Here is a 17,685-nt window from a genome sequence, read left to right on the forward strand (position 1 = left end):
TCTTTTATTTCAGTGCTCCGCTTTATAACGCAACCATCTAATTTATAGTCAAAAGGTATATCACTACTAGACTGCCTCGAGAACGTAACTACGCAACATCTACCTATATTTAGGTTCAAACAGTTTAATGTACACCACTGCTGAAATTCATCTAGATCGAGCTAAAGACGATTACAATCTGAGAGATCACGCACAACTGAAAAAAGTTTAACATTATCTGCAAACATCAGGCAGTTTGCAAAATTAAAACAGTTAGGCAAGTCGTTTATAAATAGAATAAACAACAGTGGTCCACAATGCGTGACCTGTGGTATGCCCGACCATGCATTAACTGTCACTTGATATGTTGTTGCCCCAATTTGCACAAGTAACTTTCTTTGCGTTAGACCCTCTTCGGTTCGCCTATCCATCAGCGCCAGGCACTCAAAAGTTTTAATTCAAGTAAGAAGTAACCATATTTAAATTTAAAACTAATTTAATAAGGAAATAAGTAGAATTATAATCTGAATTGACAAGGCGAATGCCTAACGCTGACGAGATGATATGATAAGATTAGTAGCCTCATGGCTCTTATGGGCAGTAGCGCCGGCCTTTACAGACGCGCCGGCGTCGCCGCCGCCGCCGATTATTTTTGAAGTTGCCCACGCCGCCGCCGCAAAGCCTGTCGGCGTAAACCTCTAATATGTATGTAAACTAACACTTAAGTAAACAATGCTTTTACCCCGCACAATTATGACGATTGGTTTCATCATCAACTTCATCAGGCGGCACTTCTTCGCGACGCTTACGACACTTCTCACTATCTTCATCCGACGCATCCACACAATCTGCTACACCGTCGCAGAGCAGACTCAAAGCTATGCACGCGCCATAATCACAACGATATGATATCGGTGTACATAGTGTATTTTTGCAAAACTCTTCGGTCTCATCGGAACCATCGCTGCAGTGCTTGCTGCCATCGCAGAGTGTATTCATATGTATGCAGTCGCCATTAGAGCACTGCCAGCGTTCATTCGATTCGCATTCAGTAGCGGATATCACTGCATTTATAGGTATAGGAAATAAAATACATATATATTTAAGTGCCGAATTCAAGGTTAACCATTAAGAGTTAGAAACTTTGTCAAACTACAAATGATTAATCACACTACACGCACCACATTTAAAACTCCGATAGAGAGCTATGCTAAAAAGCAATGCTATTTGAAATCGTCTCATATTTTGTTTTTCTAATTTACGTTGCCATCACTTAAAATCACTTCTTAGTACGGCACTCAACAATAACGTTCTGATTGCACTGCTGGCTTGCAAACTACAGAATGCCAAGATGCATTCTCATTCTAGTTGCGCCAATTTTTGCGCTCGCTGACCCTTAGAGATGCGATAACATTGGTTGGGAAAACCCCATTCAGTCGTATGTATATGCATATATTTGTATGTGTATTCAATCAGTTGTGAGTACACAATTTTCATATTCGCTAACGTTCAATTGCTTTTAATCAGTGCCCGTTTAGTATTAGAAATAAATTTCCAATTTCTTAGCACTCGTACTCGAATTAAGGGAACGATCGATAATCGCGCACTACGCATAACGTTTTTGCTCTCTTTGTAAATATGAATTACATTGGCGAGATAAGCTAAGGAATGTCAAGTGAGTGTACATAAGTTGATATTAGCATAAGTATTTGGTACTCTTCGCAGATGTTGATAAAAATTGCAAAATAATAGTGAAAACTATCAAACCATGAAACTTTTTAGAGATAACTATATTAACTAAACCGGCACGCTTCGCTATATGTACCATAAACATTTCAAGCTGTAATTCTAGTTAAATGTTGGTCTACATAAATATAAATATCTTCATATCAGAAGCGTATTGCAATGTGCTTATGAATAGACGATATCCTCTCCTAGCCCATCTGGTGCATAAAAGAGATAATTGATTGGTGACCAACCAGTGAACATTAAAAATGCTTTATTCAAGAGCAAACCTTCTTCTCTATACTTTTAAGGAAAAATAGTATTTTTAATTGGATCTCTCTCATAAACACATCCAGAGATATGCAGTATAAAAAAATCAAATTGTATGGGAGTTGCCACGCCGCCTTTTCCAATCATCTTTTTTTCTCCANAGTGACCAACCAGTGAACATTAAAAATGCTTTATTCAAGAGCAAACCTTCTTCTCTATACTTTTAAGGAAAAATTGTATTTTTAATTGGATCTCTCTCATAAACACATCCAGAGATATGCAGTATAAAAAAATCAGATTGTATGGGAGTTGCCACGCCGCCTTTTCCAATCATCTTTTTTTCTCCATGAGTTTTGAATTGAATTAATATAGTATTTAATCTCCATATCAAGTTTCAGCACTCTACCACAAATACTTCCAGCGATCAGTGATCGGACTTCTACCACATTGTGGTAGATCTACCACTTTTTTGAGCATCTGCCACTTCTACCACACAGGGTCTGAATCCTACAACATATTCGCGTTTTGGAGTGGTTTAATTTTTGCTCGACATCATTTTTTTTATGTTTTTAGTTTTGGGAGCAAAAGTTGTCCAACACTAAACACAATGTGATAACAAGAATGAGAGAATGCAAGATTTCGTATTCCCGGCGGCGATGAGACTTAAACATTTTAACAGATTTAAAAGCAAACAAAGCCGAATGAGAGAAAAAAANTGCCACTTCTACCACACAGGGTCTGAATCCTACAACATATTCGCGTTTTGGAGTGGTTTAATTTTTGCTCGACATCATTTTTTTTATGTTTTTAGTTTTGGGAGCAAAAGTTGTCCAACACTAAACACAATGTGATAACAAGAATGAGAGAATGCAAGATTTCGTATTCCCGGCGGCGATGAGACTTAAACATTTTAACAGATTTAAAAGCAAACAAAGCCGAATGAGAGAAAAAAATAGAAATAAACTCTCAAACAGTAAATTTTCTTAATATTCAATTGTCTTAGAATGCAAAATATATTATTCATAAAAAAAATTAATAAAGAAAATATTAAAGATCGGAGATTTGTGAAAGTATTAGTGAATTTCAGTGCATTTAAAGTTTCTGAGGCGTTGTTTACATTTACCNAATAGAAATAAACTCTCAAACAGTAAATTTTCTTAATATTCAATTGTCTTAGAATGCAAAATATATTATTTATAAAAAAAAAATTAATAAAGAAAATGTTAAAGATCGGAGATTTGTGAAAGTATTAGTGAATTTCAGTGCATTTAAAGTTTCTGAGGCGTTGTTTACATTTACCTGAGAATAGGCAAAACCCAAATAGCAGTTTGTGGAACGCACCACCTTTGTTCGCTAAATCGTGTTGTGATAAAAGGAAAAGCTGGCAGCACTCCACAATGCTGGAGAAATCTCTCAAAGTATGTTCGAAAAATATCTTTATAATGAAGGAACTGCTTTACACTGTCAAGAAAAAAAATTTCCAAAACTCAACGCAGTTTTTAGCAACTTAAAATTCGCACTTATTACATGTCCTAAAATTTAACAGTTTTTTTTTTCTGGAGATTCTAATTGAAAAGTTTGCAATTTATGTGAAACGTTGCACAATTTTTTAACTTTGGCACAAAGTTTGAAATTCGGATTTATATAGTTTTTTAGACAAAGAGCTAAAAACTTTTGTGAAAAATTAATAAACCTTAAACAAACAAAGAAAAATACCCAAAACTTGTTAAACTGTCGCGACACTATTATTGTTATAGTTTCTGTTTCGTAGTACATAAAAGATATAAATAAATAATAAACTATCCAAAAACTGAGATCTACCACATTTTTGTGAAATCTACCACATTTTTTTTTTGGTGATTCTACCACACAGAATTATTTTTAAGTCCGATCACTGCCAGCGATATTCTGTATAAAAAAACTCCGTTTGTATGGGAGTTGCCACACCCCCTAAACGAGATGAAATCTCTCCTATCTTTTAAGCTGTGCTAACTTGACACCAGTGTGCAAAAAGTGTCATGCTGATCGGTTGAGTAGTTAAGGCGTGAGAGCGTAACAAACTCACTTTCTGCATTTATAATATTAAATATTGAGTAAATATTATATAGATAAAGAATTTGCTTTTCCGCGATTCGAGTAATCGTTTTCTTGGAATTAGTGAAATATTTACATATGTACATACATACATACATAGTATACGTATGTATTTGCGATAAATGGCATATTTTTAATTATAATTTTTGTAAAATTTGTGTAATAATGTGCATATACCAAACATAGCGTTCACTTATATACTTCTGCTTATCGGAATCAAATGCTCCAGTAGATGGCAAGCCTCACATAATAAAATAATACATATAAGAAATTTGTAATTTTATTAAATGTGTAATGAAGAAAGTACATTTTAACGATAAGGGGTTATTGAAAAGCAGCTGTTTGCATTTCAAGGTTTGGCAATAGGAAATAGTCGACCGGGACTGAATCGAAAGAACATGCTGGATGGGGTAGCAGCTCGTTATCCCCCCCCCCCTTCCCCTCACCTTCATTTTTGGGATTTTGATTACGCACCTCTGGGCACCTGTTGCTTTGTGGTATTCTTGAAAAGCTTTTGGAATGAGGGAAACTACATACATAAGTACCAATCTTCTGCGCTAGATTTCAAGATAAGCTTTCAGGTGAAATTCCCTGCTTAACGGGTTTGCGGTAGAGGTGGTATAATATAGAGTAACTCTACTAGCATCTAAATAAACGTGTCCAAAATGGACTGCGGTTTGGTTGCGTGGATATCCTTTGATATGGTGAATGTCTCCATTTCGTACCAACAACAACCAAAGTGAGCTTGCATTTAACAACATTAGGTAGTGTTTATAAATAGCCAAACTTAAACGGGCTAGGAGCTAACCCTTCGAAAAGTGAGCTTGTCTTTTTTAGGAGGAAACCAAAGGTGCCTGATTCTTATTACCGAAGCTAGATAGAACTAACCTAAGTCTTTCATCCGAGGCGAAAACCTTCGGTATTACCTTCGACTCCAAATTTATGTGGAAACAAAACGACGAGGAAAGAGCAAAGAAGCTCCAAGAAGCGTACCAAAAGTGTAAAAGGAGCTCTGGGGAAATCTGGAGGCTTCCACCGCACGTCACTTTAAACCAGACGGCGTAATTGGATCAATTAGATATCCAACTTGAAAAAAATTGAACACTAGCATACTGAAGTGAAATGATGGTATTACCATCTTACCAAATGACCCAATTATGTAAATAGAAGCTGGCGTGTTTCTCTATTTATAAATGCGGCAATCACCTCACTTTCCTAACGACTGCGGTGTCTTTCAGGCGGAGACCTCAGCCATGGAGGAGGCTGAGAATCTTATACAAAATTGTAAGAAAATCTCAGAGAAAGTAAGTATATTCATGGATCCAAGAATAGTGGAATCATCCCTGTAAACACCGATTTGTGATCTACAGAGCAAAGTTTACGAGTACGCCAACCATTAAGTAACGTAACAATTAATACGACGGCCGATATTCACAAAAAACCAGCTGTGTAACTTTTGACATCCGCAGTAGGAATTGTCACTTGTTGACATAACAGGACACTGTGATATTGCTCCAATGCTACGGCGATGGCATGTGACAACAAGTTCTCCTGAAGAGAGGATGTCGGGTGTGACGATAAAAAATCAATACACCAATTTCTACGTCAATGTCCAGCCCTCTTTGGGATCTCAGTCTTTCATCAGATTGACGCAGTTAACTAAAGTGAAAATATCGGGCCAACACGAGTTCATCCGCGATAATAACAAATACTACTTACATATAATAGCACTTTGGAATAGCCTCAGCTAGAGGTATGTGCTTCCTCCTGGCAATTATAAAAACCAAACTTACAAAAAAATGGGCAAATATGGGCAAATATTCAAACAACCAACAGAATAAAATATGACTCATGACTTATGTTCTTACTATTTTTTCCCAAAAAATACCGATTAATTTTGCTATCAACTTGCTCAAAAAAAAATATATCTAATAGGCAAATGAAATAAAATACTTAGGGATTTTTCGAGTTTCGGAGTATATTTTGGTTTTTGTGACTTTCCGGAACTTTTCTAAATTCTTCAGACACCAGCAGTACATTTCACCCTTTTTGGCATTTGTTCAGCTTGTTTCATATTTTTTTGTTTTTTTTCCGTAAACTTCGTAAACGTATTTTTAAGTTCGAATTTTTTTTTGGATCCCTTGTGCATTTTTTGAGTTCTTTCGAAAATTTCGGCATTCCTCAAGCTGTATATTTCTGGACTTTTCGGAACTGTTCGGGGAACCACGGCAAATATTTAAGAACTTTCAAAACTAAAAGCACTTTTTTCTTTTTGGGCGTTATTTTAGATATTTCGGCACTTTTCAGAATTTTTTTGGTTTGATTTTTCCGACCTTGGGGGTATTTTTTGGGACTACTGGGGTTTTTTTTGGGACTTCTTGTGATTCATTAGGCTTTTTTTTGAGATTGTTTGGAACTTTTCGGAATTGCTCAAGTTACTTTTTCGTAACTTGTTGGGATGCGCTTGAAACCTTTGGCGATATTTTGAGAACTTTCAGGAATTTTTTTTTTTGTTTTTTTTTCAGATTTTCCGGAAGTTTTCAGATTGTATCGGGTTGCATTTTGAAGTTTTGCGAGACTCTTAGAGATTCCTCGACCAGCAGTTTTCGGGACTTTTTGTGGTCCTTTGAGTTTCCGGGATCCTTTGTACTTTTTTTTATAGATTTTTTGAGACTTTCTGAAATTATTTGTGTTTTTAGACTTTTTTTGGAATTTTACAGGACATTTAGCCATTCCGTGACTGCTAAAGATTTTCGCAATTTTTGTGGGACCTATTCAATTTTTTCGAGAACTTTTAGGAGCAAACATAGATTTTGTTTCTGTGTTTACTTTTTATTAGTTCACTAGATTTGTTGTAGCTCTTTTGTGTACGTCTTTGGATGGTTGATTGAAACTTTGTTAAAAATAATTAAATTAAATAATTAAAATTTGGTACGAGTTAATTACTCTTTTTAATCCTTTGGAAATATACTTTTAGTAATTGTCACTTGCTTCAATCACATGCACTCATAAAAAAATACATATAAAGTTACATATAGTCGTATATTCTCTATGCCGCTAATTAAAACTAATTGAACTGAAAATATTTCATTCGATTTATATTAAATTAAAACTTTAAAATATGAAATGATTATTTGTTAATTTTTAGACATATTTTTTTTTTTTTTTGTAATCTCATGACCTCTTCTATGTAATTTTGACGTTGTTGAACCCGATACACTCATGCACATACGTATGTATGTATGTATACGCATTAGGGTGATTCAAAAATGCATGAGCAAAAGTAAACTCGGAATTATTATTGGAAATATCCCGAAGAGAACCAGAGTTTTCCGATCGAAAGATATTGATTTAAAAGAATTCGAAACATTTCTACGAAAAGTTGTTTTTTCCCCATATAAAATACATGGAAAACTTTGCGCGCTGTGAGCAACCTCTAAATATTTTTTGATTTAAAAATGCAAAATTAGGGGTATTTGTTTCGACGCAGAACAATCCTAGGGGGTGGGAGCATTAAAAATCCGACATTACTTTATTTGGACCAACCTAATGTGCATACAAACACATTTCAGCCTGCCCGTATTTGTTGGCAAAACGAAATTTGGTTTTAGTTTTTTTATTATTTTTGGCGTATGCTGTTAGTGTTGTTGTTGTACGCATGCTCCACCCCTGCAAATTGACTGGTGTTGCTGTATTTGTTATTTTGCCGTTTTTATTTCTTTTATCTTTAATTTTTTTGTTTTTTTATTATTTATACACACGCAAATACATCCTCCACACACACATACATAAATGTGTGCTAAAGTGCATATATGTACATATGTATGTAGTTGCATTCATACATACATAAATGCATACATACATATGACGCTGTAGGCAGGACGTGACTGATTTTGTTAGGTCGTTTTGGTCTGACTTGTTGTTGTCAAATGCTGCAAAACACAAAAAAGGATAATAGAAAAATGCACAAAAGTATATACATATGTATGTACATATGTATGCGTGTAGTGTGTTCATGTTCAGCCTGATTAACGCATGCCAAAACAACAAAAACATTGGCAGTGAAAAGAGGCCGCAACAAGCCCGTTTGCTTATCCAAATTCGCATTTATTTCACAAGTTGCATATACACATGTATACTTATGTATGTATGTGTGTGTGTGCACATGTGAGTATTTGCTTTTAAGTATGTGCACCTATGTATATGGACAAAAATAAAAATATAAATAATTAAAATAAATGCAAATACTAAATAAAAATGGAACGATGGGCACAGTGCAACTTTTCCTGATAGTTAAAAATCAAAATTTCAGCTGGAATTGCTGGCAGGTAATTTTCCAAGGGCTCCAGCAGCATGCAAATGCACATAAAATATGTACAGATTTACATACTTACATATGTTCTTCTAAGGATCCTTATCTATTCGTACTACATTCATACATATATATATTTATGCGAGTACATATTGGTTAGGGAGCTCCAAAAATACACAGGAAAAAACGTTTGGGAATATTTAACAGTGAAGCCAGGGCTTTTAAATTTTCCATATACATACATATTTTATATGGGACGAAAAATGTTTTTTTTTTGTAGAATTTTTATAGAATCTGTAAAAATTAAATACTTTTTGATCGAATGGAAATATTTCCGTTCACAAATCTTTTGAGAATCGAATTATGATGCAAATTGAGATTAAAAATTTTTCCAACTATTTTTTCAAAACGCGCGTGATATGGTTACGATAACATAAAAGAATTAATTGTTGTATATAGGGAAGATATTATCGGTTATAAAAGAGTAATTAGTCGAATTGTTTCCAGATATCAAAGTGGGAGTATTTTTGTTTCTATCAAAAAATATTGATTTTTACGATTTTATAACAATTCCATGTAGAAATGTATTTTCCCCATATGAAATAAATGGAAAAAACAAAGTCCCGGCAGCCCCGTTAAATGTTAACCGGTTTAAAATTAAAAAAATACGTTTTTTTTTTATTTTCTATATTCTTCACTTTAATGTTAGATCAGTATTCTGAACTATTCCACTGTGCAATGGTTTGAAATCCCAGTGCGAGTGCATCACTAAATATCATCAATACCAACAAAATGCAACAACACCAAAAACGTATTATGCACAATAAAAATAATATTAACGAAGTGGATGAGCAACAACAACAACATTGAGAATAAAGAGCTGCCACAACAAAAAAGAGGAGAAGAAAAAAAAATTTCATAAAACTGTGGACGCCAAGCGAACTGACAAAAATGTGCACCTAAAAACAAGCTGCTAAGTGATGCTAACGTTTGTATGTATTTGTGCGTAGATACCCAGCAGATTAACTGTTAAAATCTGATGCAAAGGCTGACTAGTTCGCTAACTGCCACAAGCTGGCGCGCAAGTATACCAGTACGAGAGTTTTGAACGTGAGAAATCGGTGCTAATGGCCATTATGGCGGCAAAACTATTTAGTCGGCTTCGCATGAGAAAAATTACAGATTCTAACTGGTGATGCACAGGGATATTGCCCGGTCAACTGTCAGGTGCTGGCGCATAGCCTTACAATTTGCATTTCGAAGAACATTGTTTAGTTAAGATTACCAGTCACTCATATGAGATACACATAGAACACAACTTGTTAGTATGCTTCTTTAGAATTAGTTGCTTGCACTGTAGGGTATACATATTTATATGTATGTATATACGATAATACGAATTAATACATATCCATAAAACGAAAGTAGAAAAACCCACCAAACAAATACCAATGCTTTCGTTAAACAAATTACAATTCCTCTGAAACTGAATAACTTGAACAAAGCCCTGGATAGTGCATCCGTTTAGCTTTATTAGAGTTTGTAGACCTTGATATTTTCGAGGTCATAGTCAACTTTCTTATAGCGCCTCGCTATGTATAATCTCTAAGCTTTCGATACTGAAACAAAAAACACCGTACTGACAACTTCCCACTTGTACATTTGTACGCCTAGGTTAAACTCTTGAATGCTCTCCAATATTTCCGCTGGGTTGGGCGATGCGCCTCGTGACCAAGCCCTTAGCCTGGGTAGTTATGGGAAATGCAAGGCTTCAACAACTTTCTGGCGAGCTCATGGATAGACTAACGGCGCGAGTCTTTCGAAAGACAATTGAAAGATTGTCTAGTTTGAAAGGTTTGGTTTATTCTGGCACGAAAGTCATACAAAAAAAGTTTCGTTCCTTTCACGACAACCGTGGTTTGAATCCTCAGTGGATTTTTCTCTTGTTTTTTTTTTAAATCTAAATTTTTAGAAACGTATTTCATGTATTTTTTTATAAATTTTTTTTTTGTAATTTCATTTTAATTTAGGTTTCTTTAAATTTTTAGATTTCATTGTTTTAGAGGTACATTTTTTTCATTTAACTTTTTGGAGACTTATTTTGTTATTTTTATATTTATTGATTGATTTTTTTAATTTCCTTGTAAGTGTTAGATTGTTTATTGTAGAAAGATAAATATTTTCTATTTTATTACATAAAAAAAAATTTTTATTTTTTTTTAAAACATTTGTGTTTTTTATTTAGTTCTCTTTTATTATCTATTTGTATGTTATTATATAAATAATATAAATAGTTATAAAAATATGTATGTTTTTTATTTTTATATTTAATTTTCTTTAAATTTTTAGATTTCATTATTAACAAAATTGTTTGTTTTAATTTAATTTTATGTACTTATTTAATATTCTTTACTTTTTAACTAAGATTTTTTTAATTCAATTTTTTCAGTTTAAGGATTTTATAGTTATAAAAGGAAAAATTGATTGTTTAATTTTATGAAAATTAGTTAACTTATTAAATTTTTAATTTTTTATATAATTTTCCTTTGATGTTTAGTTTTTATTATGGGGGTTCGCAGACTTGCTTATCCTCAGTAGGAGTTATTTAACACCCCGATCCGGCGCTGAATGTTGAAAGGAAATGATAACGGAATGTCAGATAACTTAAATTTCTTTAAAAAAAAAGAAATTGTTATTTAATATTTTTTAGTTTGGCCGAGCTTTTACTCCAATTTGCAATGTCCGGCTGACTTAATATTAGAGGATAAGGAGAAGTTTTAAAGTGCTTTTTTCTATATATTAATTTAACTGATTCTTAATTTCTGAACAGGTGGCAACCCGCTTAAGTAATATTTTCGAAATAAATCGCTCTTGAACCACTTTCGAACAGTACTTCAGATATGGGCATTCCCATGGTGGCGCACGTGACAGTCGTACGATTTCAATGTGATACAAAAAAGGAATACCATTTGTTTTCTTTAACTTTTTTGGGCCATTGTATAGCACATAATTAGCTCTATATTTAACCGAAAAATGAAATCAATCGAACTGCTTGGTCCTGAAATATAAACATTTAAAGAGAGGGTCGTTACGTGAAAAAAATTCAAGTTGATTTTTTCTTTTCTTACAAAATCGCAAAACTCTGCGAATTGTGTGGATGGCTATTTTTATAAAACTTATTTCAATATGATTTGGAACAATTCTAGTTGTTTTTAGAGTTTTTTGAATTAATGCAAATTGTTTCAATTCTCTTTTACAACCCCAAGTGTGAAACGTGACGTGACGTGGCGTCACGTGACATAAATTTCCATCGTTATATTTTTGTTAATATTGCTTTTAAATGAATTTTTAACGCAAATAAAACATGTATTTTATGTAGAATATACTTTACAATACAATCACGCGTTATGGAAACGCAAAGCTGTCGTAACGGTAAAGAAATTGAGAGCATAGAACACTTTGTTTATCACTGCCCGGGTCTCTGATCCAGCAGTGCGAAATTAAGTGCAGTAAAGTTAGTGAGTAGATTCTGCATTTTGTCTTTGGCTCCTGCATTCTGCCATTATTATGCCAACTATCGAACCGAATTAAGGACTCTTTTGCTAACTGGACACACATACCATACTCTTTCACGAACTCCAGTACGCACTTCCCTGCAAAAATTTGAGGACCAGGTGGTCCACTGGGTCGTAGTTTTAAAGTATGTGCAAAAGGACCAGGTTGCATACTAGTAACTTGTTATGCTTACCTGGACCACTTCAAACGTAAAAGCTGATATATTTGTTGAGAACCACCTCTTCGTGCCCCATCGGCAACATGATTCGGCTGCCGAATGTGCCATGGTCCAAAAGGAGTAGTTGTCTAGGTGGTCCCATGTTATGCTGCGGTGCACCAGAAATGGTCCCATGTTATGCAGCGTTGGACCAGAGGTGGTCAGGTCCAATGACATCGCAATGTTAATGTAACCATATTTTCTCCATATATTTGGACCATTTTGGTTACTAGTGTTGGTTACAAGGTAGTATGGTCCTGTACTAGTATTTAACCTAGTCCTACTTTTTGCAGGGTTGTTAATAGTTAAATGTGTGCTATATACTTACACAAAAATAGGCGCACACGATTAAAGTTAATTAGTGTGAGTTGTTGTGAACAACACAAAAAAAAAAAAACGAAAAAAGAAAACAAAAATTTAAAAACAATAAAAATAAAAATAATAAAACAGTGCAAACATTTTTGCAAAAATGCAAAATAGCAACAAAAGTGCAAAATAATCGTGTTAGACACACAAGTGTTAGAAAGAGTAAGTGCTAATAAAGCAAAGCAACTAAACGACGACTAGAGTAAGTGAGAGCGCAAGCGAGAGAGGTGACGGCAATGGTAAGAGTAGGCTGAACATTGCATAGATGAAAAGGTGAAAAGGGATGAGGTGAAGTGAATTTGTGCGAAATTGTGCGTTCAGTTGTGATGATATGCTTACATACATACATACATACATACATATTTACAAAGTGTGAATGTGTGAATAAGCAGCGGCATTGAAGAGATATACAAATAGGATGTGTGAGAGAGAGCGACAGCGTGCGACGCCAGAGACTAGTTGGCGAGTGCGAACGAGAAAGTGCAAAAGTGAAATGTAAATTTGTGACATTTTTAAGCTTTTTAGCCTATTTTTAATATTAATTAAAGCAAATGCAAACACACACACACAAACACACACGAGCAGGGCGCATACATATGTATGTAGGTGTCATGCGTGTGTGTGTACACTTTTATGGTTTGTGTGTTTATGTGTGTGTGTGTGTGCATCAGACAAAGCGCACATCGACACTTGCGGTTGAATGAGCGCACTCAAATGCACGCGATTGCGGATATTTGCATTTTACGTTCACACATGTTTGTGTGTGTGTGCGTGTGTGCGTGTGTGTGTGTGTGTGTGTGTGCATGCGTGGGTGCATTTGGTTGCGAACATTATTTAGTGCTTTTTCTGCTTGTTTTGCTGTTTTTTTTTGTTGTTGTAATGCTTTTAACTGTCCAGGCATTTGCCTATTTTTACAGCTTCTATTTTTCACAAAATTTTTGCAGATTTTTTGTTGTTATTGTTGTAATGAAGTGCGTGTATTGGTGAGTATTGCATGTATGCCTATGTGGAAATACATACATACATATGTAGGTATGTAAGCATGTATGCAGGTAGGTGCCTAGGCAAGCAGCGTTCACAGCAGCTGGCAGGTCGAACCTGCAACCGGAGCCTATGCGAATCGGAAATGCTAAAAAATATAGCAAACAAAAGATTAGTGCACCGGTCGAAAGGTTGCCAAAGTGACAATGGAGTAAGGCGTGTGGTAAACAGAGAGGAGTGGCTATCTTCTCTGAGTTGCCAGGACTGGCTGACTAACAAGAACGTGGAGGTGGCGCGACGGATAAAAGCAGTTAATTGATGCCAAACTAGCAAATAGACTTTTCCAACGCTGCCTAAAGCAGTCTGTGTGTGCGCGTGTGTTGAATGCGGTTAGCAAATAGAATTGACCGAATTGAGCTTCGATGAAGAGTGCTAACGAATAGATAATTTAAAGAACAATAAAATTGCAACTAAAAGCCAGGATGGCGAAAACAAAACGCAAGCGAAAATGAAAATGAAAATAAAAAAAGAAAACACACACACAAAAAAATCCCATAAAATTATTCAAACAGAAAATTTGCAAAACAAATCGACAGCTGCAAAACTAGGCGGGCATTTTCACAAATGCAGCTACGCAATTTCTGCCACGCACGCACACATACACAGAAAAAATAAAAATAAATAAAAAAGTAAAAAAGTCCTGCACTCACATGTGGCTGTGTGTGTGTGTGTGTGTGTATGACTGCGCGTTTGTAATCAGCCATAGAGCTTTGTACAATTCTGCATAGGCAGTTTGTTGCTTTTGCGCTTAGCTTTTTGTTGCTCATACGCAATGGTGGTCAGCTGACCGTGCGCCATACCATAGCACACTTGTAGGCGCACAAAAATATGAGCGAACGCATACAACTGTACGCCCATATACATATGTACATGCATACACACGCACATTCTGCTGCATTTGCCACTGCACGCCAACGCGCGCGCTTAATTGCTGCGACAACAACGCCAATGACAACAACAACAACAACAACAACAACAACAACAACGACAATGACAACAACAACAACAACGCCGACGACCAATACATGAATAGCGGGCGCGGTGATGCCCCTTCGGCGTCCAACTTAAACAGCCGCTGACTGGCCAACGGCTGAGCCTCACCCATTGGTTTGTGTGTTTGACTTTTATTGGCATATAATTTTATTTAAATGCATTTGTTGTGGCGCGGCGCGCCCTTTATTTTACACACTCTTTTTATAATTTTTAGCTATTTTTATTTGAACACGACGATTTTTATGCTCGCACAAAATTTTTTTTCGCCGCCGTTTTGCTGTATTCGCATTTGATTCGGCTGATTTCTCTTACCTCGAGCGCGCGCCTTTTCGTTTAACAAATACATTTATGATTACATAAGTACAGATACATATGTATGTGTGTACATACATATATCTGCAGCATAACTATATAGGCACGCACATACATACATAAGTATATACATATATACACATATATATCTGCATGTCGCACAAATAAATAAAAAATAAATAAAAAATAAGCCCAAAAAAGTATGACAATAAAAGTGTAAAAAGCGCGCAAAAATCCACACGCACACACAAAAAAAAAAAACTAAAAAATGAATAATTAAAGCTCAAACAAATATGGTTTTGCTAAAAAATCAATTTAAATGCTCTGTTGTGTGTTGTTTGTGCTCCAAGGCGAAATGCATTTTTCGCACATTCGCACAGTTTTATATAATTTTTAATTCCATATACCTACTAAGTAGTTAGGCAAATTTACATAAGTATTATGCGAGTGGTGCATACATACATACAAACATTTGTACATATCTATGTATACCAACATACTACATATGTGTGTGTGTGTTGCAACATTTGTGTATTAATTTTTTTTTTTTACTGCTCTCCCCTATTGTATCAATGTAGTACCTAGAACTACATTAATTTAAAAATAATTATTTGCGTACAGTCACCATTTTTCTATGGCAAATTTTTGCAATATTTACGCAAGAAAAATTCTCTTAATTGATTGGAATTTGTAATTAAATACATTAAACATTTTCTGCCATCTACTTGAGTGCAGGTCACTTAAATTTGATATTCTTGGTGATTTCCTGAAAAAGGGGTCCTAATATGTTGCTACTATTAATAAAGGCAGCTCGTCTGTGAAATTTTTGTTGCAAAGATTGGTTTATTATTTACCAAAAACAAAATGCAGTTGCAGTGCTTTCACCCATGGGTGCGGAGTCGAGTGATCTTTTCACCGGAGCGTCGCGTCTTTTTATCCGCGACACAGCGCACCAGCCGCTGTTGCAAGATGCTCTGGTCACCTACTCAACGTATGAAGACAGCGATTCGCTTAATCCTCTTCTAGCACACTGCTCCGCTTCCTCATTTCCCGGCGACAGCTTTTTGGGATCTTTGGCATTACTCAACGCATTTCGAGTTAGTTAGTAGTTGCCGACGCTAACAAGGAGGGAAATTTCAGATGTAGCTACATAGTTCGACCTTGCTTACCACCATTGGCCACAAGCCAATTACATATACCTCAGCCTAAAAAAACGCTGGAGTGTCTATGGGCTATCTGTGAGATAGTTTTTGAGAGAAGTCACCGGACCCCCTTGCAATGTCCATTTTGGAGCTATGTGTGAAAATGGAGATTTCATCATCGTTTAGAACCATATAAAGCTCCCGGTAAGTTCAGTGGGGGGAGAATGGATTTTAAAATTTCAGGCGAAGTTAATTTCTGCGAGCTGATAATCACATTTTCCACCTCAACTCTGTCTAGGACCTTTGCAAATTGTTTGCAGTTGCTTAGAGGCCCCAAGTCATGCAACGATTTTCTTCTTCTTCTTATTTGGTACAACAACCGTTTGTTGGTTTAGGCCAAGACCGAAAAGCTTCGCCAGTTGTCTCTCTCCTTTGCGGACTAGCGCTAATTTTTCATCCCATGTGCGGACAGGTCCTTCTGCACTTGGTGCTCGATTGCGCTCGTGAGCCACCCATGCGCGCTAAGTTGAAGGATTTTTTCACCGAAGCAGCATCATCCATGCGTACAACATATTCATGCCAGCGAAATCATTGTATTTTTATACGCTTAACTATGTCCATGTCGTTAAAAAGTTCGCAGAGTTCTTTATTACATCTTCTTCGGTACGCTTCGCCCCCGCCGACATGCCCATAGATTTTGCGTGGAGTTGTTCTTTCGAAAGCACTCAAAGCCTTCTCATCTTTCCTAGACATCGTCCATGATAATTTGACGTGCTATGAAAATCTTGTCAATGGTGGACTTACCAGGTCTGAGACCACACTGATAAGGTCCAATCAGTTTGTTCGTGAATGGCTTCTGTATTTCCTACAGTATCATCGGCATCACCTTATATGAAATATTAAGAAGGCTTATTCCGCGACTATTTGCGCAAATGGCCGGATCTCCCTTATTGTGGATTGGACAAAGTACACTACATCTCAAGTGTGCTGTGGACATATGTTACCACATTTCCATCTTCATCTCTACAATAACCAACTCCGGTCTTTAAACCATTTGATTTTCGAGCCGCATTCCTGTCTGACAGTATCGTTTCTTTCTTTTGAATATAAGTCTCTCTTCCCTTCTCATCTCACGGTATCGTTCCTCTGCGATCATAATGTGATAGACGCCAGTCACGCTTCCAGTGTTTTAGATGTACATATAATTCGAACACCAAGCATAGATTCGGACCATTTTCTTGTTGCAGCCAAGATACATGCACGCCTCTACATAGCGAGAAAAATATGCATACAGCATTGCGTGGAAAGCTCACCGTCAAAAAGCTGAAAACAAAGTGGTCAGCCAACATCTACTCGGATCTCACACCTGCTTGTTGATAGCTCTCTTCAACAAAATTACATATACGAGCAATGGAACCACATTTATAGTTCACTATGTACCACTAAATAGTGGAAGATCCCCATATATACTGCGAAAAAAAAATAGTAAACGTGTTCCGAATTTTCTGTAGCATTATCCATGCAGTCCTTTTGCTTAACACTGAAGAAGTAAATATGAGAAAAATTTATTTTTTGATTTGTTTTATTCATCTACATATTCACCTTTGCTCCTTGTCTTAATCTAAATCTTATTCTTAAACCGCTTATTATCACGCCACGCCGCTAAGAAAGTTTAACTT

The 17,685-nt window shown here is 35.8% G+C and overlaps 1 protein-coding gene across 1 annotated transcript; it reads right to left on the reverse strand.

Annotated features, from left to right (window-relative positions):
• Positions 1 to 721: 721 nt before the first annotated feature.
• Positions 722 to 1,295, reverse strand: LOC108377515 (very low-density lipoprotein receptor; the record flags this gene model as incomplete). The annotated part of the gene is made up of 2 exons (XM_017633781.1): positions 1,161 to 1,295; positions 722 to 1,043 (listed from the first exon to the last, which is right to left on the reverse strand). Coding segments are annotated over exons 1-2 (383 nt in total), but the record flags the coding sequence as incomplete, so codon positions are not given.
• Between the last annotated feature and the right edge of the window lie 16,390 nt (positions 1,296 to 17,685).

Source organism: Rhagoletis zephyria, unplaced genomic scaffold (genome assembly GCF_001687245.7).
Source record: "Rhagoletis zephyria isolate East Lansing unplaced genomic scaffold, Rhagoletis_zephyria_1.1 Rzeph_scaffold_12225, whole genome shotgun sequence".
NCBI lineage: Eukaryota > Metazoa > Arthropoda > Insecta > Diptera > Tephritidae > Rhagoletis > Rhagoletis zephyria.